We start from the raw sequence: 25,337 nt of genomic DNA on the forward strand, positions 1-25,337 counted from the left end.
TTTCTCAGCTGGAAAGCCAGCAGCCCGGGTTCAAAACTCGTGCGCCATGGGACTGGGTGAGCTCCCGTCCTCGCTCCAGCTAACCTAGCAGTTCAAAAGCGTGCAAATGCGAGTGGATAAATAGGTACCACTTCGGTGGGAAGTTAAAACAACGCTCTGCAACATCATGCTGGCCACATGACCGCAGAAATGCCTTCGGGCAGCGCTGGCTCAATGGTCTTGAAACGGAGATGAGCACCACCCCGTAAAGTCGGCAGTGACTAGCAGAGTAAAATCTGCAGGGACTTTTTTTAACCTTTTTTTTTTAAACTAGCCACAAATGCTTCCTTCATTGAAGCACTTCAAATAACTGGAAAATCTATCAAACTGCAGGAAGAGCAGCTCAACATGACACCTCAAAGCTCTAATAGCGGACAGCCTTGTCGCTCCTGCCTTAAGCCGTCTGCTCCTGAGGTTTCCATCGATGGAAAAGCTAAAGGAAACTAATGGGTTTGTATGTTCTTTAAATCAGATTTCAGGAAGATCTAAAGCAGGGGTCTCCAACCTTGGCAACTTTAAGACTTGTGGACTTCAACTCCCAGAGTTCCTCAGCCAGCTGGCTGAGGGACTCTGGGAGTTGGAAATCCACAAGTCTTAAAGTTGCCAAGGTTGGAGACCCCTGATCTAAAGCCTGTTCTTTCGATTTAAGATGAAAACAGTTAATCTTTGACTTACAACCTTTTGTTTAGTTACCCTTCAGAGTGACAGTGGCACTGAAATAAGTGACTTATGACCGGTTTTTCACTTATGGACCACTACAGCATTGCCACATCATGTGATCAAAATTCAGGTAACTGACAGGTATTTATGAGGGTTGAACTGTTTTGAGGTTATGTGATCACCATTTGTAGCCTCCCCAGCCGGCATCTGACAAGCAAAATCTATGGGGGTGGGCGGGGGAGAAGCAACATTCACTTAACAACTGTGGATATTCACTTAACAACGGCAGTGATTTGTTTGTGCCAAAAAGGTCATAAAATGGGGCGCAACTCGCTTCCCAACCGTCCCGCTTAGCAACAGAAATTCTGGCTTCAACTGTGGTTGTAAGTCAAGGATTACCTGCACTCTTTCTTTTGGAGAACTGAAGAAGCAGCCAATTTCCATTTGGAATTTAGGAAATTTTGAGTTCTCGGTGGAAATTTACTACTCTTGGCTGATGGAGAAATTGCCTTTTCCCAGCCACATGTTATCTCCACACTCGTATGCATCAGGATTTGCTATTTTAGACCTGGCTTTTCAGCTATTTTACCAGAACTCACCGACTCCCAAGCATGTAAAATCAGAGCTGATTCTGCTCTTACAGAGACAGTAACAGAGTTGGAAGGGACCTTGGAGGTCATCTAGTCCAACCCCCTGCTCACGCAGGAGACCTGTACTAGGGATTCGAACCGCCGAACTACTGAACCTTTCTGATCGACAAGTTCAATGTCTTAGCCACTGAGCCACCTAGTCAGACTTTCAACGTACCGTGCTGGGGCCTTGTCTGCCTCAATCTCTTCTAGACCGGCGTAGATTTCGGACAGTCGAGCACCTTCGGTGCCTACTCCCCTGGAAAAAAAAAAAGACGACAGAAAAGCAGCATGGTGGTTTGTAGATGGCCAAACTAGCTCTGTTCTGCACCTGAATTAGATCGTGTACCTTGGAAAGGAGGTTACCTTCCAGAATTAATAGCAATAGAACTCTCAGACTTATATAGTGTTTTACAGCCCTATTGTGCCTTGCTCGCCCCCCTCTCCGCAGCCGGGCCCCTCTCATCTCCTGTTATCTCAGCCAGGGACTGATAGTGCAGACAACGGCCTGGCATGCCTCCAGCCCCCAGTCCTGGCACCATGCCCGGACAGACCGAGCAAATAAACCCCTCCCCCACAGCATGTGAACATGAGGAGCCTGAAGCCAGTCACGAGTTGGAATTGCCGGCAGCTGGAGGGTGGACAGATCCACGCTTCCGGAGAATGGAGAGGCGACGTCAGCAAAAGGAAGGGAGGGGCAGGCCTGGATAAGTGCTGAGTCATGGAGCCACACCCCCTGGCCTATATAAAGGATCTGCTTTCTGGCATTCCTTGAGTCAGGCAAAGTCTAATTTGGATTGCTGAAGTCACAACTTGGACTCCTGCCTGCCCTGAGAACTCTGACAGAACTTTGGCAAAGCTGCAGAGGCTCTGTGGCCACGCTTGATACAGACTTCCCCGACCTGGCCGTCAGAGGAGGAGTGGGACACGACAAGCCCTCTCTAAGCTGTTTTACAGAGTCATCCAAGGCTGGGGCTGCTGGGGGTTCGGGAGAACCTCTAGCTAAGATTCTGTGCAGTTCGGAGAACCCCCAAATCCCACTCCTGACTGGCCCCGCCCACCCCTCTCCTCCCAGGGGTCCCCACGCGGCCCGTTTTGGATGCAGGTAAGTGCAGGGTGTGCGCGGAGGCTCAGGGAGGGCGAAAAACGGATCCACTGGAAGTTCGGGAAGACCCTCCAGAGCTTGGGGAGGCCGTTTTCACCCTCCTGGAGGCTCCGGAGCCCAGGGAGGCAAAAATGCCCCCTTTACCATGATGAAGGAGGCTGACTAGGCCACGCCCATCATGGCCACGCCCACCCCAGCAACCGGACAGAGAACCCCTTGCTAAAATTTTTGAAGCCCACCCCTGGAGTCAGCGTATTTGCCCCCAACCATCTGGGTCCTCATTTTACCGACCTCAGAAGGATGGAAGGCTGAATCAACTTTGAGCCATTCTGAATCGAACTCCTGGCAGTGAGCAGTGAGTTAGCCTGCAGTACTGCACTCTAACCACTGAGCCACCACGGCTCCTGAATTAGACAGCGTTCCTTGGGAACAAAGTTACCTTCCGGAATTAACCCGGCCAGTCAGCTCTTTTTCTTCCTTGAGCAGCCCCTCACGAACCGTGTCACATTCCAGCACACTCTGCAGGGCCGGCGTCTCGTCCCCGGCCACTTCTTGCTCCACGTGAAGGATGCTGATGTGCGAGGGGATGCGCAGGTTACGGCTGGCGATCATCTTCAACAGCGTGGTCTTGCCCAATCCATTCCGACCTACCAAGCCGTATCGCCGGCCATAAGCCAGGTTCAGGTCTGCTCCCGTGAGGAGGACCCTGAGAAGAAGAGCATAAAGGACAAATGTCCCCTGGGGCTTTTATAAAATAAGGGGGACATTTTTTGAGAGAGAGGTTTAGAAACCTCATTTGTGCCAGGTGAGGTGACAACTGCACCGTACCTGATGGGCAGAGGTGCAACTGCAGGAAGGTCGAGAAAGTCACCTTATGTCAGCCCTTGCAGGTAAACCAGGTAAGAAACTAGATGAATAGAAACTAGAAGGAATAGATCAGATATCCAGGCCTTGCTTATCAATGGAGACCGAGTGGAACAAGTGGCCAGTTTTAAATTTCTGGGTGTTATCATAAAAGAGGACCTGACCTGAGGCGCTCACATTACAGCCCTGGTCAAAAGGGCCCAGCAGAGATTATACTACCTGAGACTTCTCAGGGAAAAAAACAACAACTGAATGAAAAACTGCTGGTGACCTTCTACTGCTGCACCATAGAGAGTATCTTAACTTACTGCATCTGTGTCTGGTTTGCCAATTGCACAGTGGCAGATAGGGCAGCACTCCAAAGGGTTAACGTTGTTGCCCGGAGGATCATTGGTTGCTCTCTCCCCTCTTTGGAAGAGCTTTATAGCTCCTGCTGCCATCAGAAAGTTCAAAATGTTCTTAAAGATCCATCTCATCCTGGGCACCCTTTTTTTTTTGAACTATTACCATCTGGCAGACAGTACAGGACAATAAAGACAAGGACAAATAGGCTGAAAAACAGCTTCTATACCAGGGCAGTAACTGTATTGAATTCTACGGTATAGTGCAATATTAATGCTATATCGGAATTTCAATTGTGTAGAATGTGAAGGATGTGTGTTTGTGTTTTTATTTTCATAGTTCTAATGCACACCGAAGATGGCCTTTAATTTCGTTGTACGAGGTGCAATGACAATAAAATAAATTAACTAACAAATGAGCCAATTGTACTTTATTGTTGGGCTACATTCAAAGAATCTTGCAAGTCTCCCCTGCTACAGGTAGTCCTTGGCTTAGGATCACAATTGAGCTCATTTCTGTTGCTAAGAGAGGCAGCTGTTCAATGAGTTTTGCCCCGTTTTATGACCTCTCTTACCACAGCTGTTAAAGAGAATCACTAAATTAGCAACACGGTTGTTAAATGAATCTGGCTTCTCCACTGAGATGGCTTTTCAGAAGGTAGCCAAAGGAGATTCCATGACTCCAGAAAACTGCAACCGTCAGAAATATGAGTCAGTTGCCAAGTACCTGAATTTTGATTACGTGACCATGAGGATGCTGCAGTGGCCGTAAGTGTGAAAAACGGTCATAAATCACTTTGTTCAGTGCCGTTGTAACTTCGGTCATTAAAGGAACTTTAAGTCGAGGACCACCTGCATTTTTATCCACCTGATCCGTTAATGGGGGATCCTTCCTAAATTTCAGTCTCTGATTGAAGCCACTGGCGGCTACTGCCTTTCTTGTTTATTCATTTCCTAGGCAGCATCTCTTCCCCTCATCTCCCAAGGTCATCTACACATTCTGTTATATCCCAACATGTAAATGCGCATTGTAATTTTAAATAAATAAATACTTTTTTTTAAAGTTCAGCTTTAATGCTATTCTATGCTCAGCTCCTTCATCAGAAATATTAACATCTTTCCTCTACAATGACGTTTGGGATGGATACCACGCTAGGCGTAACCGCGGGTTAGCTTACAGCGCTGTGCCGAAGGTGTCTAAATGGCCAAATCAAAGATGGGTGACCCTTAACGTGGAGACTTACCGCTCGCCGAAGGACACGTCAAAGTTTTCGATGCGTACGTCATAGGACTTGTTCTTGCCTGACATTTCGAGACGGTTCTCTTTCTTACTGGCTGCTTGGCTGGCAGATGCTTCTTCAAGAACCCTGCCGTCCAGAACAAAATCACAAACATTAAGACCCGGGAGAGTACATGTTCCTTTCCTTTTGTTGAAAGGGTCAGTGTTGTGACCCAGGTTCCTGGACCCAGACTCCTGGACTCGGATGATTCAGAAAATGAGGGAGAAGACCTGGCAAGCCCTGTTTCTCTTGAGCCCTCTCCCTCCCTGGCACCCACTCAAAGGGAGGGGCCGGCACGGCCTGATTCTCCCGGGCCTTCTTCTGATTTGGCAACGCCCCAAGAACAGTTTTGGAGGGACGCAAGATTACGAAGGCTTGATCGACGTGCGCAGCAGCGGAAGAGTTGGGACAAAGCCAAGTCATAATTGTCATGCAGTGACATCTGCAGAGACTATAAATAGGAGGCGGGACTTCCTGGTTTTTTGTCTCGGACAAAGCAATGAATTTGGCGCGAGCTAACTATTTCATGGAGGGAAGAATATATTCGTGAGTAATTCTGGCCTTATCTATAATTTCCTCGTTATCTCCAGAAACTTGGCAGGCCCGTGGGTAGACGTGGCCAGGACATGTATCTATGTAAATAAAAGGGAAAAAAAGGAAGGCCTCTGACGGACTCTTTGCTGGGAGTATTGGGGGAAGGGAAACAGAACATTTTGTCCAAGACCTGACTAAAACATCTTCCACCAAAGATGGATCAGCAGCAGGTACAGCAGCAGTTAGAGCAGCTACAGCGGCTAATCAACAGCTCCAGCAGCAAGTGGCTCACTTGGCAGGCCAACTTGCTGCCAGGAATGTGCCTGCAGCCCCCCCCCATCCTCCCACTCCTCCTCCTCGTCGCAAGTGCCCGATAATCGTGCCGGATAAGTTTTCTGGGCAGCCTGAGATGTTCCCGACCTTCTTGGGACAGTGCCAGCTCTACATGGCTATGAGGCCAGAGGATTTCCCAGACGACCGGGCTAAGGTGGCCTTCGTGATTAACCTTCTTTCCGGCTCGGCTGCTCGATGGGCCACGCCCTCTTGCTCCAGGACAGCCCCTGCTGGCGGACCAACAGCGTTTTGGCAGCACCTCGCACCATGTATGAGGACCCGTTCGAATGCTGGCGGCAACCAGGCGCCTTAAGGAACTCCGTCAAGGAAACGCCCCTGCAGGAGTACATCGCGAATTTCGTCTTTTGTGCCAGGACTCTGACTGGAATGATGCAGCGCTGGTGGGCCGCGTTCAGGAGGGACTCTCAGAGGAATTGCAAGGCGAGCTGGCCAGCGTGGGCGCGCGGACCCTCGACAACTTGGTGCCCTTTGTCTCCGCCTCGATGCCCGTCTGCAACGGCGACCGTCCCGTCGCACCCCGGGACCCTCCGTCGACATCTGCACCCCACTTCCTGCACCACCAGCACCCAGGGTCGCCCCACGTTTTGTAACCACTGCGGAAGAGCCCATGGAGTTGGGGCGGCCAGACCTCGCCTAACAGCCCAGGAGGCGGAACCGGGCGCCAAGGGGATTGTGCCTGTACTGTGGGAGCCCGGCCGCCGCCGCTTCTTGCCCCAGAAAGCGAAGTGGGGCACGCCGCCGGTCCCCGAATCACAGCGTGACCAATCGGAAGCGGGCAGGCCCGACCTGGAAACCCTAGGTCGGGCACGTACTAAGCCCCACTGGGCGTTGCGGAAGTAGACTCTGGGCCCCTCGGCATCTGATTCTGGACACACGGATATGGTTGGGGAACCAGTCGGACGGGCTCCAGGCGCATGCGCTGGTGGACTCAGGGCCACAACAAACTTTATGGACCAGGCCTTTGTGACCCAGTTTGCGGTCCCGTGGTTCCGGTGGACCCTCCGATGCGGTAGAGACAATTGATGGGCGAGAACTGGTGTCCGGCCCCATTAAATTCGCCACCCAGCCTTTGCGCCTGGCTATTGGGGACCATGAGGAGGCGATCCAGTTTTATGTCACGGCGGACCTTCATTTTCCCTTGGTCCTTGGGTTGGCCTGGCGGACCCACGATCCTCAGGTGGCCTGGTCGCGAACGCCATCTCTTTCCGAGTCTGCAGTGCGTCGATCACATCCGCCACACCTGTGCCGGCCAGAACGTCCCCACCGCTGCCATCACCTTGCCTCCTGAGCTGGCGGACTTCGCCCGGCGTGTTCAGCGAGAAGGAGGCGGACCGACTACCCCGCATCGGCCCTACGATTGCCCGTGGACCTTCTGCCCAACGCACCACTGCCTGTGGGACGCCTGTATTCCATGTCGGAGCCCGAGTTGGCCGCCTCAGGGACTTCCTGGACAAAAACCTGGCCCGAGGGTTCATCCGCCTTCAAAGTCCCTCTCTCGGCCCCGGTCCTCTTTGTGAAGAAGAAGACAGGGACTTGCGCCTATGCTGTGATTACCGCCGCAAACGCCATTACGGTGCGGAATCGCTACCCCTGCCGCTCATCCGGAGCTACTGGAAAGGTTGCGGAGGCCACGATCTTCACCAAGCTCGATCTCCGGGGCCTACAACCTGGTGCGGATACGAGAAGGAGGCGAATGGAAGACGGCATTCGCACCCGATACGGACACTACGAATACACTGTCATGCCATTTGGGTTGACCAATGCTCCCGCCGTTTTCAGCACTTCATGAACGACGTGTTCCGAGACATGTTGGATCGGTTCGTGGTTATCTACCTCACGACATCCTGATTTACTCCCGGTCCAGGAAAGCCACCTTCGACACGTCAGTCTGGTTCTGCAACGCTATGGAGCAACAACTCAATGCGGCTGGAGAAATGCGTCTTCTTCCGGACTTCCATAGAATTCCTCGGCATATCATCTCGCCCGAGGGCATAGCCATGGACCCATGTAAAGTAGAAGCTTTGTGTAGCTGGGAAGCCCCTCGTCGGGTGAAGGATGTTCAGCGCCTACTGGGCTTCGCCAACTACTACCGGACCTTCATCCCGGGCTTCGCCACACTGACAGCTCCACTTACCCAGCCCGACCGCATCCCGATCGTCAGCCCCGGGGGAAGGGCCCTGCGGTGAGGGATAGTGTTGTGACCCAGGTTCCTGGACCCAGACTCCTGGACTCGGATGATTCAGAAAATGAGGGAGAAGACCTGGCAAGCCCTGTTTCTCTTGAGCCCTCTCCCTCCCTGGCACCCACTCAAAGGGAGGGGCCGGCACGGCCTGATTCTCCCGGGCCTTCTTCTGATTTGGCAACGCCCCAAGAACAGTTTTGGAGGGACGCAAGATTACGAAGGCTTGATCGACGTGCGCAGCAGCGGAAGAGTTGGGACAAAGCCAAGTCATAATTGTCATGCAGTGACATCTGCAGAGACTATAAATAGGAGGCGGGACTTCCTGGTTTTTTGTCTCGGACAAAGCAATGAATTTGGCGCGAGCTAACTATTTCATGGAGGGAAGAATATATTCGTGAGTAATTCTGGCCTTATCTATAATTTCCTCGTTATCTCCAGAAACTTGGCAGGCCCGTGGGTAGACGTGGCCAGGACATGTATCTATGTAAATAAAAGGGAAAAAAAAAGGAAGGCCTCTGACGGACTCTTTGCTGGGAGTATTGGGGGAAGGGAAACAGAACAGTCAGTTTCCCACATGGAACAATGCAGTTCTCTCCCCTTCTGTTTTAACGTGTGCATGAAATCCCTGGCTGAGGTCACCTCTTGGCTTGCAGTCAGATATGCGTGTACTGGGTAAAATTAAAGGTTTCCCCTCTCCCGTTGAGTCCAATTTGGGGGGGAGGGGGCTCATCTCCGTTTCTTATCCAACGGAGCCAGCGTTGTCCAAAGACAATTCCGTAGTCTTGTGGCCAGTGTGACTCTACACTGAGGTGCATGGAATGCTGTTGGAATTATACACTGAGGTGCATGGAATGTGCATGGAATCTTCCCACCAAAGTGGTACCTATTTATCTACTTGCATTTGCACGCTTTTGAACTGCTAGGTGAGCAGGAGCTGAGGCAAGGAGCAGGAGCTCACCCTGTTATGCGGTGCTCGAACTTGGGCTGACAGCTTTCTAGCTGACAAACTCAATGTCTTTAACAGCTAAGCCATTATGCCCCCATCTTTGGTTTGCTGAGGATACCTAATTATACACCTTGACCTTCAATCACTCAAGGGACATCATCATCTATTCCAGTATCTCAAAGTTATGACAGTTTAATCCTGAAGACTGAATGGCTGTGGGTAGTTGGACCCTCCCACATCTAGGAATGTTCCATCTTTAGCATTGGATGGGACAGCAGCTCCCCACTCAAGCCAGGTGTGTAATTTGATGGTTTTCTTGGATGTGCAGCTCCTGTTCAAAGAGCAGATGACAGTTGCAGCCAAGAAGACTTTTGCATAGATTCATTAATAGGCATGTCTTGGGATGCTAACTTGACTCTATTGTTTTGCAAACTGCCTAGGTTTTCAGTTGGTGCCCAGGCACAATTCAAGCTGTTGGTTATCATCTGTAAATCCATTTCTATCTTAGTGACCAGCTTATTTCAAGTATCACCGATTTGCCTATCCTGATAATCAAGCAGAGCGGGTGCTGGGGATTCCTTGGTATTCTGTGAAATGTTCTTGCAGACATTTCAATCCCCGAATAGAATAAAATAGAACAAAATAGAATAAAATAGAATAACAGAGTTGGAAGGGACTTTGGAGGTCTTCTAGTCCAACCCTCTGCTCAGGCAGGAAACCCTGCACCATTTCAGACAAAAGGTTGTCCAATCACTTCTTAAAAAGTGTTGGCACATTCACAACTTCTGGAGGCAAGTTGTTCCACTGATTAATTGTCCACACAGTCAGGAAATTTCTCCTTAATTCCAGGTTGCTTCTCTCCTTGATTTGTTTCCATCACTGCTTCTTGTCCTGCCCTCGGGTACTTTGCGAAGTAAATTGACCCCCTCCTCTTTCTGGTGGCAGCCTCTCAAATATTGTAGCACTGCTATCATGTCTCCCCTGGTCCTTCTTTTCATTCAACTAGACATACTCAGTTCCTGCAACCGTTCTTCATGTTTTAGCCTCCAGTCCCCTAATCATCTTTGTTGCTCGTCTCTGCACTCTTTCTAGAGTCTCAGCATCTTTTTTACATCGTAACTAGTAACACCTTCAGTTCTAGTGAGTCGCTTGCCCTGCCAATGTCAGGGGTGGGTGGGTGGGTAGCATGGTTTTTTTCCTTTGGTAGTGCCTTGATTAGGGAATTGCTTTCTTTTCGAACTGTTTGTCTAATGTTAATCCCTGTTTATCGGGGGTTGGTTACAACGAAGCTCAGAAAGCACTATGGATTCCATACTTCAACTCCGAGCTACAGACATTCGCTTCTACTGGAGAGTAGATGCTCTCTGTTCCCTTCACTTAAACAATGTCATCTACAGGGACCTTGAAAGTGCACCTTCTCAGTCATGCTGCCTGACCTCTGGAATAATGTCCCCACCCAGAGATTCATATGGTTTATGGCCTGATGAAATCCAGGAACTCTTTTCAAAATCTGGCTATTATCCCAGGGCTTTGAGTTTAGATGGAATCAGAGGTGGTATTCAGCAGGTTCGGACCAGTTCTGGAGAACCGGCAGCGGAAATTTTGAGTAGTTCAGAGAACTGGTAGTAAAAATTCTGACTGGCTCTGCCCCCATCTATTCTCTACCTCCTGAGTCCCAGCTGATGGGAGGAAAGGGGGATTTTGTAGTAATCTTCCCCTGGAGTGGGGTGGGAATGGAGATTTTACAGTGTCCTTCCCTTGGAGTGGGGAGGAAATGGGGATTTTGCAGTATCCTTTCCCCCGGAGTGGGGTGGGAATGGAGATTTTACAGTGTCCTTCCCCTGGAGTGGGGAGGAAATGGGGATTTTGCAGTATCCTTCCCCCCGGAGTGGGGAGGGAATGGGGATTTTACAGTATCCTTCCCTTGGAGTGGGGAGGGAATGGAGATTTTGCAGTATCCTTCCCTTGGAGTGGGGAGGGAATGGAGATTTTACAGTGTCCTTCCCCTGGAATGGGGAGGGAATGGAGATTTTGCAGTATCCTTCCCTTGGAGTGGGGAGGAAATGGGGATTTTACAGTATCCTTTCCCTGGAGTGGGGAGGGAATGGGGATTTTACAGTGTCCTTCCCCTGGAGTGGGGAGGGAATGGAGATTTTACAGTGTCCTTCCCCTGGAGTGGGGAGGGAATGGAGATTTTACAGTGTCCTTCCCCTGGAGTGGGGAGGGAATGGAGATTTTGCAGTATCCTTCCTTTGGAGTGGGGAGGGAATGGAGATTTTACAGTGTCCTTCCTCTGCCATGCCCACCAAGCCATGCCATGCCCCACCAAGAGATGCCATGCCCACAGAACCCATAGTAAAAAATTTTTTAATCCCACCAGTGGGATTAAAGTGTTTAATTACACTTGGATGGAAAATGGTGGCTAAATGAGGAGATGGTCTACTTCTATTCTACCCAATTCTATTCTCCTTTATGTCAGCCGCTTCCTTCCCCGTAAGCAGTGGAAAGACTGATGCATTAAGAAATTGACTCTGGAGAAATTAGCCCTCGGCAGACCCTCCCACTGCTGAGCAGTAGTTGCCCCCCTCCGTGACAATCACCCTTCACTCACAATGGGCCCCCAGATTTGACGGAATCTCGCTCCTGCTTCTTGCATTGCTTTGCTTTAAGACGGGCCTCTGCTTTCTCCAGCTTTCTGGCGTTCACCATCTGCAACGCAAGAGATGGACAGCAAAGAATGATCAGAGACAGCCACCAGCAGCCAGAGAGGAGACGTGGGAGGAAATAAAAAGAAGAGGACAAGAGGGACAGATAATCCTTGATCCAAAGGTGCTTTTTCAAGAGGCAACTGGACTTTCTGGTTTTTCTTTGAAGACATGTCTCTTCTCATCCAAGAAGTTTCCTACATAAGCAGGGGGTTGGACTAGAAGACCTCCAAGGTCCCATCCAACTCTGTAATTCTATTCTCATTCCCAATTCTCTATTCTATTCTATTCTATTCTATTCTATTCTATTCTATTCTATTCTATTCTATTCTATTCTATTCTATCCTATCCTATCCTATCCTATCCTATCCTATCCTATCCTATCCTATCCTATCCTATTTATTTATTATCCAATTTCTATACCGCCCTTCTCCCGAAGGACTCAGGGCGGTTTACAGCCGTATTAAAAACACAAAAGTACACATAATATAAATAACAAATTTAAAACACATTTAAAACGAATATTTAATTGGCCAATTTACTAAAACGGTCAAAACCGACATAAAACCCTTTAAAATTTAAAAACTATAATTAAAATGCATTTAGGCTAGTCCCGCACGGTTACATAATAAAGTTTTCAATTCCTGCTTGAAGGTTTGGAGGTTGGGGAGTTGGCGTAACCCCGGAGGCAACTTGTTCCAAAGGGCCGGTGCAGCCACAGAGAAGGCTCTCCCCCTGGGGGCCGCCAACTGACACTGTTTGGTCGACGGCACCCTGTGAAGGCCCACTCTGTGGGAGCGCACAGGTCGTTGGAAGGCTATCGGTGGTAGATACCCTGGTCCTAAGCCACGGAGCACTTTGAAGGTGGTCACTAACACCTTGAATTGCACCCGGAAGGCTACCGGCAGCCAGTGCAGGCCGCGCAGGATAGGTGTTATATGGGAGCAGCGTAGTGCTCCCACTATTACCCGCGCAGCCGCATTCTGGACTAGCTGGAGCCTCCCGGTGCTCTTCAAGGGGAGCCCCATGTAGAGAGCATTGCAATAGTCCAGGCGAGAGGTCCTATCCTATCCTATCCTATCCTATCCTAGTATGTCCAATCACACTTGGGCAATAAAGAATATTCTATTCTATTCTATTTTCTATTCTATTCTATCCTACCCTATCCTATCCTACCTCATTTCATTCCTCTATTCTATTCTATTCTATTCTATTCTATTCTATTCTATTCTATTCTATTCTATTCTATTCTATTCTATTCTATTCTATTCTATTCTATTTTATCCTATCCTATCCTATCCTATCCTATCCTTCTATTCTGACCCTATTCTATTTAAAGGTGCTTCTTTAAAAGCACTTTTGGGACAACCATGACCTGGATTGACTGAAAATCTCCAAAGACATTTGGGTAATCCTTGACTTACAACCTTTCATTTAGGGATTGTTCAAAGTTACAACAGCACTGAAAAAAACTGACGCGTGACCCTTTTCCACACTTTCAACCACTGCAGCAGCCCCTGTGGTCACACAATCAAACTTCAGACTAGCTCATATTTATGACGGTTGCATTGTCCCGGGGTCGTGGGATCCCCTTTTGCGACCCTGTGACAAGCAAAGTCAATGGGGAGGGCCAGATTCACTTAACCACCGTGTTATTAACTTCACAACTGCAGTGATTCACTTAGTGACTGTGGCCAGAGAGGTTGTAAAATGGGCAAAAAAAAAACCCCTTTCACTTAATAACCACCCCAGTTAGCAACATAAATTTTGGGTTCAATTGTGGTCATAAGTCGAGGACTACCGGCATTTGGTATGCTCTTATTACAAGAAGTTTGATTTGGGGGTTGTTGTTTTTTGGCCTCTTGTCTGTATTGTGATTAGGGATAGATAGATAGAATTCTTTATTGGCCAAGTGTGATTGGACACACAAGGAATTTGTCTTTGGTGCATATGCTCTCAGTGTACATAAAAAGACAAGATACGTTCCTCAAGAATCATAAAGTACAACAATGATAGTCATAGGGTACAAAGAAGCAATTGAATCATACTAGGAAACAATCAATATAAATTGTAAGGTTACAGCAACAAGCTACAGTCATACAGTGATAAGTGGAAGGAGATGGGTGATGGGAACTATGAGAAGATTAATAGCTGATCCAGTTCTACAGAGGAATTATTGAGTCTGTCATCTGCACTTCTATAACTGTCTGGTTCGGTTCTGCAACCCAACAAGAAAGACACAGACTTCAGAGGATAATTAGAACTGCAGAAAAAATAATTGCTACCAACCTGCCTTCCATTGAGGACCTGTATACTGCACGAATCAAGAAGAGGGCCGTGAAAATATTTGCAGATCCCTCGCATCCTGGACATAAACTGTTTCAACTCCTACCCTCAAAACGACGCTATAGAGCACTGCACACCAGAACAACTAGACACAAGAACAGTTTTTTCCCGAAGGCCATCACTCTGCTAAACAAATAATTCCATCAACACTGTCAGACTATTTACTGAATCTGCACTACTATTAATCTTCTCATAGTTCCCATCACCAATCTCTTTCCATTTATGACTGTATGACTATAACTTGTTGCTGGCAATCCTTATGATTTATATTGATATATTGACCATCAATTGTGTTGTAAATGTTGTACCTTGATGAAGGTATCTTTTCTTTTATGTACACTGAGAGCATATGCACCAAGACAAATTCCTTGTGTGTCCAATCACACTTGGCCAATAAATTCTATTCTAGTGCAGACTTAGGGAATAGTTTGACAGCGTTGAGGGAATTATCGTATTTTTCGGTGTATAAGATGCTTTTTCCCCCTAAAAGAGGCTGAAAATTTAGGTGCGTCTTATACTCCGAATGTAGCTTTTTTGAAGCTTTTTTTCAGCCCTAACGAGGCGCTAGCCAAGTGAAGCGATCTCCCCGTGCTTTGTCTGCTTTTTTCATTGCTGCTTCCTCTCAGCTGTGCCTTAGAAGCTGTTTTTTATCCCTAAGCAGGGGATAAAAACCCTAGCTAACTAATGTGCTGAAGCTGACCAGACTAAGGATGCTAGCCAGATGAATACCTGGTAGGCAGATTCCCACCCCACCTTATTTTCCTCCCCAAAAACTAAGCTGCATCTTATACTCCGAAAAATATGGTATTTGTTTAGCAGAGTGATGGCGTTTGGGGAAAAACTGTTCTTGTGTCTAGTTGTTCTGGTGTGCAGTGCTCTGTAGCGTCGTTTTGAGGGTAGGAGTTGAAACAGTTTATGTCCAGGATGCGAGGGATATGTAGATATTTTCACAGCCCTCTTTTTGACATGTGCAGTATACAGGTCCTCAGTGGAAGGCAGGTTGGTAGCCATTGTTTTTTCTGCAGTTCTAATTCTCCTCTGAAGTCTGTGTCTGTCTTGTTGGGTTGCAGAACTGAAACAGACAGTTATAGAGGTGCAGATGGCAGACTCAATAATTCCTATGTAGAATGTAGGATGTCCACATAACTAAAATCTGTATCAGTGGAAAAAAAGGGCCAGGGCACAACAGCAAAATAAACTGTTTACTGGAGCTCGGAAGCAAATATTGGGAGAGGGTAGATCACCAGATGGTTTTGGACTACAGCTCCCAGCATTCCATTGCAGGAGCCAACATTAGCTGGTAAAACTAAGAGGTGCTCCAAAATGTGAGAGATCCAGCTTTGAAATCTAGACAGACTCAATTGTTAGGGATTGATAGTAATAAAAACTGCCGTGATGATAGCCTTACCGAAGTCTGATCTCTCTTCAACAGCAGTCCCGGCAACAAGTCCAAGCTCGAATCTGCAACCAACAACAACAACAAAAATAATCTTGCTTCAAGAATCCCTGCATGAATTCCAATTGAAGAATGGACATGAATAGCATATGAGTAAATTTAGGAAATATTTTGTATTAGATATATTTTTGAAGGAGAGGGGAATTGAGAGTGTGATTATGTGTGGAGTGACTAGAGATTATAATTTAAGATTTATTTTGGATTATGATTGTTAGTTTTGATACCCTGCATTTTGTCTGGGAAGTCGGGGTGGGGGGTAAGGGGGAGAGGAACTGGGGGCGGGGATGAGGGTAGAGGATGGAGTGATGGTTAATGTACAGGGATTATTGAAGATGTATAAATGCCTTATGCACGGTCACTCACGCTCTGGTTATGTCTCGGTTGGATTATTGCAATGCTCTCTACATGGGGCTGCCATTGAGGTGCACCCGGAGACTGCAGTTAGTCCAGAATGCGGCTGTGCGAGTAGTAATGGGAGCCACTCGTGGCTCCCATGTAACATCACTACTACGCAGTTTGCACTGGCTTCCTGTGGTCTTTCGGGTGCGCTTCAAGATTTTGGTTACCACCTTTAAAGCGCTCCATGGCTTGGGACCCGGGTACTTACGAGACCGCCTGCTGTTACCTTATGCCTCCCACCGACCCGTACGCTCCCACAGAGAGGGTCTTCTCAGGGTGCCGTCCGCCAAACAATGTCGGCTGGCGGCCCCCAGGAGCAGGGCCTTCTCTGTTGGAGCCCCGACGCTCTGGAATGAACTTCCCCCTGGCCTACGCCAAGTGCCTGATCTTCGGACCTTTCGCCGTGAGCTAAAAACACATCTATTTATTCAAGCGGGACTGGCATAATAGTTTTATTAATTTTAAATTGGGTTTTTATTGTCTTAGGGTTTTTTAAATTTTTAAATTTTAATATTGGCCTTTTTGTACTTTGCTTAGTTTTAAATCTTGGTTTTAAATTGTATGTATATCAACTTTTTATCGTTGGCTGTACACCGCCCTGAGTCCTTCGGGAGAAGGGCGGTATACAAATCTAATAAATAAATAAATAAAATAAATAAATATAATTAATGTAGGGTCGGGTCTGCCCAGCTACCATTTTAGAATGGTGGGGAGAGAGAAAGGAGGAGAGAGTAGGAGGTAGGAAAGAGGAGAAGAGGAAGGAAGAGGGGTAGAAGAGGGAGAAGGAAGGTGTAGGGTGGAGGGAGGAGAGGATATAGATAAGAGACGGGGAGGGGAAAAAAAAAGAATCCCTGCATGAATTCAGAACCTTTTTCCCATTTATTCTGTAGGAAAGTACATATGCCAGTTTCTCAACCTTAGCCGCTTGAAGACGTCTGGACTTCAACTCCCAGAATTCCTCACCCGGCCCCTTCTGGGAGTTGGAAGTCCAGAGGTCTTCAAGCGGCCAAGGTGGAGAAATACTGGCATGTGTAATAAATACAGAAACATTAACTTTCTCGTACATTTATCACACCAGATGTTTAACAATGTCACCTTACTCCGTCTTACCTTGATGTTTCTAGTTTCGGTGTGCTGGAACATGGCAGCCACATCAAGGGTGTGGGTGCATTTGCTGAGTGTGTTAAATAACGGGTAAAATTTCCCTGCTTCTCCCACCATTTATAATTCTTATTGTTTCCAGAATTTGCTCTTCATTTGATTGTAAAATCAAATCCGATCACACACGCACATGACTCAACTTACTATCAAAATTCCAGGCTTAACTGTGATTGTAAATCAAGGACTACCTGTATATTCCCTCCCCCCGCCCCCCGCCCCCCGCCCCCAAGATTTATTTGGTAGTCTTGGAAAAAACTTGGGTTGTTTTCTGAAAGCACTTTTTAAAAAATTCTTTTGAAAACATACAGTCCCAAGAGAAGGAAACCACGGGCCTCTTGATGAATGTCTGGTTGATAGAGGTATCGAAAAGAGTAGAATTTACACAGTCCTTACATTCTGAGTAAACGCAAGAGACTGCTGCACTACTCACCGTAATTGTCAGTGATCTTAGAAAGCTGAATTGGGGCATCCAGGAGAACCTGCCGGCTGCTCGGGGAGTTTTCATTCTCCCTGTCCAGAAACAAGTGTTGTTACTTAACAAAACTCCACAAAACTGCTCCCGCCATGTCCTCATCCCATCATTGTAAACCTCTCTCACATTGGGGCAGGGGTGAAATCTATTTTTTTTTGCTACCGGTTCTGTGGCCGTGGCTTGGTGGGGGTCATGTGACCGGGTGGGCGTGGCTATGTGACGGGGGTGGGTGGGATCAAACAACAGAAACTCACTAGCAATGTCCTGCTGGAGCAGGGTTGGACTAGATGACCTCCAGGTCCCTTCCAGCCCTGGATTATCCTCTGAAGCTGCGTCTAGTGCCAGGTTTGTACTCCTTCCTTCCTCTCTTTCCTTCCTTCCTTCCTTGCCTCCTTTCTTTCTCTCTCTCTCTCTCAAACCCCTCCCTCAAACCCCGTTTTCCCTTCCAGCAGCCTTGCTAGGCAAAGCAAAAAACGGTGTGTGTGGGGAGGTGGGAAGTCCGTTTTTCCTCCCAGTAGGCTTCAGGGAAACTTCAGGGAAGCCTGCTGGGAGGAAAAACGGACTCCCCCGCCCCTGTTTTTTGGCTAGCACTCAGCTGAGCTGCGCGATCATCAAAAGTTTTTTCAACTTTTAAAGCATTTTTCCTTCGGCTGATGATCGCGCGGCTGAGCTGGGCATGGGGGGTTAGGCAGGGATTTTTGCTACCGGTTCTCCGACCCACCCGCTGCCATTGCTATCGGATCAGGAGAGCCGGTCCGAATCGGGAACATTTCATCCCTGCATTGGGGGATGCTTATGTAGTCAGTGCCATAACAGGTATCCTGGCTTCCCTGATGCTTAATTGAAATAAGCCCTGGTAGCGCAGTGGTTAAAGTGCAGTATTGCAGGCAAACTCTGCCCACAGCCTGGAGTTTGATCCTGATGGGGCTCAAGGTTGGCTCTGCCTTCCATCCTTTTTGAGGTTGATAAAATGAGAACCCAGATTATTGGGTGCAATAAGCAAGTGCTGCTTACATTGTAACCCATCCAGAATGTGTTGCAAAATGTTGTGGGGTGTGTGTGTGTGAATATATAAGCCTAAATAATACAAGTAGTCCTCAATTTAGGACCACAGTTGAGGTCAAAATTTATGCTGCCAAGTGAGAAATTTGTTAAGTACCATATTTTTAGAAGACACACCTAGATTTACAGGAGGAAAACAAGAAAAAAAAATAGTTTTTTGCTTCCGTGCATGGTGTTTTTGCACTCCCCGGCCCCCAGAAGCACTCTGCAATGCTCCGCACTCTCGTTTTTGCCAAAAACCTGCCTGTATTTGGCCCGCAGAGTGCTTCTGGGGGCTGGGGAGGGTGAAAACATGATGCGCAGAGGGTTCAGGAGCCCAAAAACAGGTCTGTATTCCATCTATAAGGCACACCAAAATTTTCACCCACTTTTGGAGGGGTGTGTATGTGTGTGTGTCTTATGCTCCGAAAAATACGGTAAGTTTTCCCCCATGTTAAGACATTTCTTGCCACATTTGTTAAGTGAATCATTGCAGTTCTTGAATTAGTAATACGGTTGTTAAGTGAATCTGGCTTCTCCATTTGACTTTGCTTGTCCGAAGGTTGCAAAAAGGGAACACATGACCCTGGGGCACTGCAACCATCATAAATGTGTGTCAGTTGTCAAGCATCCAAACATAAATCATGTGACCATGTGGATGCTGTAATGGTCATACCCTTTCCCCCCAAAATAAGACAACCCATCTATCTAGACCCGTTCCAGTCCGGCTTCCGACCCGGTTATAGCACAGAGACGGCTTTGGTCGCGTTGGTGGCCCCAAAGGACGTGGTTCGCAACATGGGTGTCCTCCTGGATGGACGGCTGTCCTTTGATGAACATCTGGCGGTCGTCTCCAGGAGGGCCTTTTACCAAGTTCGCTTGGTCCGCCAGTTGCGTCCCTTCCTTGACCAGGATGCCTTATGCACGGTCACTCACGCTCTGGTTACATCTAGGTTGGATTACTGCAATGCTCTCTACATGGGGCTGCCCTTGAGGTGCACCCGGAGGCTACAGTTAGTCCAGAATGCGGCTGCGCGAGTGGTAACGGGAGCCGCTCATGGCTCCCACGTAACACCACTACTCTGTAGCCTGCACTGGCTTCCTGTGGTTTTTCGGGTGCGCTTCAAGATTTTGGTTACCACCTTTAAAGCGCTCCATGGCTTAGGACCCGGGTACTTACGAGACCGCCTGCTGTTACCTTATGCCTCCCACCGACCCGTACGCTCTCACAGAGAGGGTCTCCTCAGGGTGCCGTCCGCCAAACAGTGTCGGCTGGCGGCCCCCAGGAGTAGGGCCTTCTCTGTGGGGGCACCGTTTATCGGTGGTTCTCCTCCTATCTCTCTGACCGGTCACAGATGGTGTTGACAGGAGGGCAGAGGTCGTCCTCGAGGTGCCTCACTTGTGGGGTGCCTCAGGGGTCGATTCTCTCGCCTACCCTGTTCAACATCTATATGAAGCCGCTGGGTGAGGTCATCAGTGGTTTCGGGGTGAGTTATCACCTGTACGCTGATGATACTCAGCTGTACCTTTCCACCCCGGACCACCCCAACGAAGCGGTCGAAGTGCTGTCCCGGTGCCTGGAAGCTGTACGGGTCTGGATGGGGAGAAACAGACTCAAGCTCAATCCCTCCAAGACGGAGTGGCTGTGGATGCCGGCACCCCGGTACAGTCAGCTGCATCCGCGGCTGACTGTTGGGGGCGAGTTAGTGGCCCCAAAGGAGGTGGTTCGCAACTTGGGCGTCCTCCTGGATGGACGGCTGTCCTTTGATGAACATCTGGCGGCCGTCTCCAGGAGGGCCTTTTACCAAGTTCGCTTGGTCCGCCAGTTGCGTCCCTTTCTTGACCGGGATGCCTTATGCACGGTCACTCACGCTCTGGTTACATCTAGGTTGGATTACTGCAATGCTCTCTACATGGGGCTGCCCTTGAGGTGCACCCGGAGGCTACAGTTAGTCCAGAATGCAGCTGCGCGAGTGGTAACGGGAGCCGCTCATGGCTCCCACGTAACACCACTACTCCGTAGCCTGCACTGGCTTCCTGTGGTTTTCCGGGTGCGCTTCAAGATTTTGGTTACCACCTTTAAAGCGCTCCATGGCTTAGGACCCGGGTACTTACGAGACTGCCTGCTGTTACCTTATGCCTCCCACCGACCAGACGCTCACAGAGAGGGTCTCCTCAGGGTGCCGTCCGCCAAACAGTGTCGGCTGGCGGCCCCAGGAGCAGGGCCTTCTGTGGGGGCACCGACGCTCTGGAACGAACTTCCCCCTGGCTTACGTCAAGTGCCTGATCTTCGGACCTTCCGTCGTGAGCTCAAAACACACCTATTTATTCAAGCGGGACTGGCATAATAGTGTTAAATTTTAATTTGGGGTTTTATTAATATTTCTAAAATTTTAAAACTAAATTTTAATTATCAGCCTTTTTGTAATTTGCTAGGTTTTAAATGTTTTAATTTGTATATATTTCGTGTTTTATCTTGGCTGTACACCGCCCTGCGTCCTTCGGGAGAAGGGCGGTATAAAAATTTAATTAAAAAACAACAACAAAAACCTGATAATAAGCCCAATCGGGCATTTGAGCACACAGCAATAAGGCCAAGCGCTTATTTCAGGGTTCAAAAAAATGTAAGACAGGGTCTTATTTTCGGGGAAATATGGTCCATAAGTCACTTTTTTCAGTGCCATTGTAACTTTGAACAGTCCCTAAACGAACTGTTGTAAGTTGAGGACTACCTGCACTGCTATAATATATAAAGGTTGCCTGCGTTCTCAAGTTCTTCCCAAAGGGTCTTGGTGGATTCTGGACCTCTAGTGCTTGCTTTATGTATTATTAAATCATCACTGCAAGTGAAGAAAGCACATCTGTTTGGTCTCTCATTGGCCCCATTTTAATTGGAGGCAACTTACAGATGAAGGGTGTTGAACATACGCTGGCAGATGGCACGGATGTCCACGTCATCTTTGGAGTCGCGGGACACGTCTTGCAAAAGCTCGCCGACGGCTTCAAAGAGATCGTCCACCGTCTCAAAATCTGAGCTGCCACTATGCAGGACACCTGCCAAAGAAATCAATGGTTAATGCAAGGCTGAGACACCCCCGCCCCACCCCCAGGCATTCCAGCTGGGGAATTCTGGGAGTTGGAAGTCCAGGCTTCTTAAAAGTTGCCAAGGTTGAAGAATGCTGTTTTAGAGGCTTAGCTAGCAAAATGCTCGGAAGAGGGAAATAGCATTAGTACTTAAGAGTTATATACTGCTTCACAGTGCTTTTACAGCTGTCTCTAAGCGGCTTACAGAGTCAGCCTATTTGCCCCCAACAATCTGGGTCCTCATTTGACCGACCTCAGAAGGATGGAAGGCTAAGTCAACCTTGAGCCTTGGTGAGATTTGAACTGCTGAACTGCTTGCAGTCAGCAGAAGTAGCCTGCAGTACTGCACTCTAACCAGTGCGCCACCACCGCTCTTGAGATGAGAAAGAATCTCATTTTGGCTTCCCCCTTGACTTTGCTTGTCAGAAGGCCGCAAAAGGGGATCACGAGACACTGCAACCGTTATAAATACGAGTCAGTTGCCAAGCATCTGAATTTTGATCACGTGACCACGGGGGAATGCTGCAATGGTCGTAAGTGTGAGAAAAGGATCCTAAGTCACTTTCTCCAGCCCTGTTTGGAACTTTGAACAGTCACTAATCAAACTGCTTGAAGTCAAGAACTACCTGTAGGCAGGTTTGAACTATAATACTGATTCTAAAATATAAGTTGCTAGTTATTTCATCCAGAATTAAACAAATCTGATTATGCATAGTCTCTTGCTTCTGCCACAGTTTAGCCATGTGTGATGTCTTCTACTGAAATACAAAATGGCGCGTCTTGCAGCTTGCTTAATGGAGTCACACCAGACTTTGGCTTACCCTTCAAGAGCTTGAAATGAATCAAAATTAGATTTGGGAAGGGAAGCAAGAAGAAAAGGGAAAACGTTTTATCTTTGCTAAATGCCTGGAAGAGCAGAACCAAACAAAAGAGCAACATCTCAGGTTTTTAGTACCCTGAATTCAACTAAGTACTAATCCTAATTAAAATAATGTAGACTCGCTTCAGCGTAAATACCTACTGAATTATGGTGAAAATGAAATATGAAAAGAAATCTGCCAAATACTTAGCTGAGATCATCCAGTGAAAACATAGATGCAGCAAGAATTTGGGAACACTGCCATTTAAAAACACATACATACTCTTTTTATAGCATTTCTTCCTTTATAACACATGAGCTTTTCACGTTGGTGCTCAAATTTTTCGTACAGAGGTCACAGGCTAAAAATACATGAGAACATCTACTCTGGAATAAGATATTGGACTTGCTTTATGAGCACCCAGCTAATATCTGCTTACATTTATCCAGTGCTTTTGAGTTTATAAATCATTTCACATTTATGACCCATAGCCTGATATGGCACTATTATCTCCATATTTCAGACGGCTGGAGAGCAGCTGATGACAAAGTTGGCAATAAACTTAACTCTTTCCATAAGATGTCTTTTGCTCCCAAACCCACACTTCGAACAATTACACAAATCTATTTTAAACCAATTCCCAATCAAGATAATTGAAATGGTGGATGGCAGAAGTTGTTCAATACACCCGTTGAAAGGAAGGCAGCCACTAAATCTGAACTAGATCTTCCACTTTTGAGCAGAACTTCCCAAACGTGGGACCTTTTGGACGGGCTGGGAGGGAAACTGAGAAAGGTTAAGATACAGATTTTGTGGGATGAGCAAACTGCAGACATCCGGATCTGTCTGACTAACAACTGATCTGGATGGGACACAAGCAGAATAATGACAGCTGCAGCCTAGGCAGGAAATTAAAAAAATAAAAATAAAATCAGAACAAGACAAAATCAAACCATTTCTATATTGCCGGTAAGAAAACTTCCTAGCAACATCCATGAACTCATCTTGAGTCAAGCTCCTGTATAAAACAAACCCGATCTTACTTTTTCTCCTGAACACAGCTAGATATTTTCTTTGATAAGTAAATGTGAAATGCTTTGATATTGGCTTCTTCTCACTGGGGTATGGGCGGAGGGGTTGAATGCACCCCAAATTCCAGAACTGTTTTTTATTAAACTAGAGACTGTTGATCTAGACTGTTGATCAGGGACACTAAATTCATAATTTTAAATCCCATGGACCACTAATATGATTTTTTAAAAATGATAAATAGTATTTCGTGCAGTATAAAAAATGCAAATAATTTTCTGCGGACCACCAAAATTTTCTCATGGGCCACCAGAAATCCACGGACCACCAGTTGGTGACCGCTGCTCTCGATCAGTGTTTCTCAACGTTGGCAGGATATGAAGACTTCAGCTCCCAGAATTCCCCAGCATGACTGGCTGGGGAAATTCCGGGTGTTGAAATCCATGCATCTTAAAAGTTGTCAGGCTGAGAAATACCGCTTTACAACCTGGAAAGTCTATAAATAAGAAGGAAGTTGGCTCATCGATTCATCTAAATCACGGGTGTCCAAACTTGGCCACTTTAAGACTTGTGGACTTCGACTCCCAGAAATCCTCAGCCAGCAAAGCTGGCTGAGGAATTCTGGGAGTCGAAGTCCACAAGTCTTAAAGTGGCCAAGTTTGGACACCCCTGATCTAAATTGAATTCTTAGGCCCTGAGATCCAACCCTTTCCCCTCGAGCTCTGAATTTCACCTCATAATCCTAAAGATGGAAAAATGCCCCAGGAATGGGATTTTCTTAAAAGAGTCCTTGAACGGGAGACCACTAAGAGATCTCAGGAATGGATGGATCGATGCAGGAAGCTGCTAGCAGTTGAACTCAACGAAGGTGGTGCTTTTAACCAGGATTAGAGCTTGGAGAGATAAAAAGCATTTTTTTCCGTCCCTCTGCCCGATTTAGGGCTTCCAAACCAGCCTGTTACATACCGGGAAGCGCAAACTTTCATCCATCAGGGCAGCGAGCGTCCCCTGGCTAAAGGCGCTCCCCCCCTTTTCTAGGCATGGACTAGTCCAGGGACGCGCTGACTACAAGGGCAACGCTTCGAATGGGACGTACCAATGCATTGGGGAGGGGGGGGAAGGAAGGGAAAGAGATCCAGAAATCTCGTCATCCTCCGAAACCCATCGTGCGATGTTCGAGCGGTCCCTCCTTTCTCCCCCACACCCCAAAGAAGCCCACCAGATCCTTTCAGCTTCCCTCAGGAGGCTCCACCGCCCTCCGACCCTTTTCAGAAGCCGGGACGGCCACCCTGGGAACGGGGAGCCGAGGCCCAGCCCGACCCCAGGAAGCCCGAATCATCCTTCGCCGCCTCAGCTTCACCTACCGGTCACGTATTCGAACATCTCTCCGTCGAGCTCTGGGAACTCCCGCCGCAAAATCTCCGCGCAGGAGACCGCCATGGCAGCCCGGCCGCTGGGCCTTCCTCCCTCCCTCAGCCGCCGGCAGCCGACTGCAGCGTTGGCCGCCGCGGTGGTGCTTGGGACACGTAGTCCTCCGCTTTAAACGTTAAGGCCGGCGCAGAGGTTTCTGGGAAACCGAGGCCTTTTGAAGCTGTGGCGGAAGGCCCTGTTTGCCTTTTTGGGGGTGGGGGGGAGTTCAGAGTAAACTCAACGTTTGGACATCAACCTTTTTAAAAAATTATTATTTTGAAGAGTACATATTAGATAATATATATAAGTATAAGCATGAATTGAATACATAATAAAATTGCAGAAAATATGACATCTGTAACAGAATCGTCAGTGCTTGGAATACTTTATCTGACTCTGTGGTCTCTTCCCATAATCCTAAAAGTTTTATCCAAAAACTT

General features: G+C 47.8%; 1 protein-coding gene across 1 annotated transcript in view; it reads right to left on the reverse strand.

Annotated features, from left to right (window-relative positions):
- ABCF3 (ATP binding cassette subfamily F member 3) overlaps nucleotides 1-24,984 on the reverse strand; it is a 48,708-nt gene extending 23,724 nt beyond the window's left edge. The window contains exons 1-8 of the mRNA XM_058188447.1: nucleotides 24,852-24,984; nucleotides 21,421-21,568; nucleotides 17,432-17,511; nucleotides 15,394-15,446; nucleotides 11,546-11,643; nucleotides 4,883-5,005; nucleotides 2,873-3,139; nucleotides 1,507-1,587 (exon numbers count right to left, since the gene is read on the reverse strand). Of these exons, the coding sequence (XP_058044430.1) occupies nucleotides 1,507-1,587; nucleotides 2,873-3,139; nucleotides 4,883-5,005; nucleotides 11,546-11,643; nucleotides 15,394-15,446; nucleotides 17,432-17,511; nucleotides 21,421-21,568; nucleotides 24,852-24,927 (926 nt within the window). The 5' untranslated portion in view covers nucleotides 24,928-24,984. The remainder of the gene's footprint in view (nucleotides 1-1,506; nucleotides 1,588-2,872; nucleotides 3,140-4,882; nucleotides 5,006-11,545; nucleotides 11,644-15,393; nucleotides 15,447-17,431; nucleotides 17,512-21,420; nucleotides 21,569-24,851) is intronic.
- Nucleotides 24,985-25,337: the final 353 nt, after the last annotated feature.

Source organism: Ahaetulla prasina, chromosome 6 (assembly GCF_028640845.1).
Source record: "Ahaetulla prasina isolate Xishuangbanna chromosome 6, ASM2864084v1, whole genome shotgun sequence".
Taxonomy (NCBI): domain Eukaryota; kingdom Metazoa; phylum Chordata; class Lepidosauria; order Squamata; family Colubridae; genus Ahaetulla; species Ahaetulla prasina.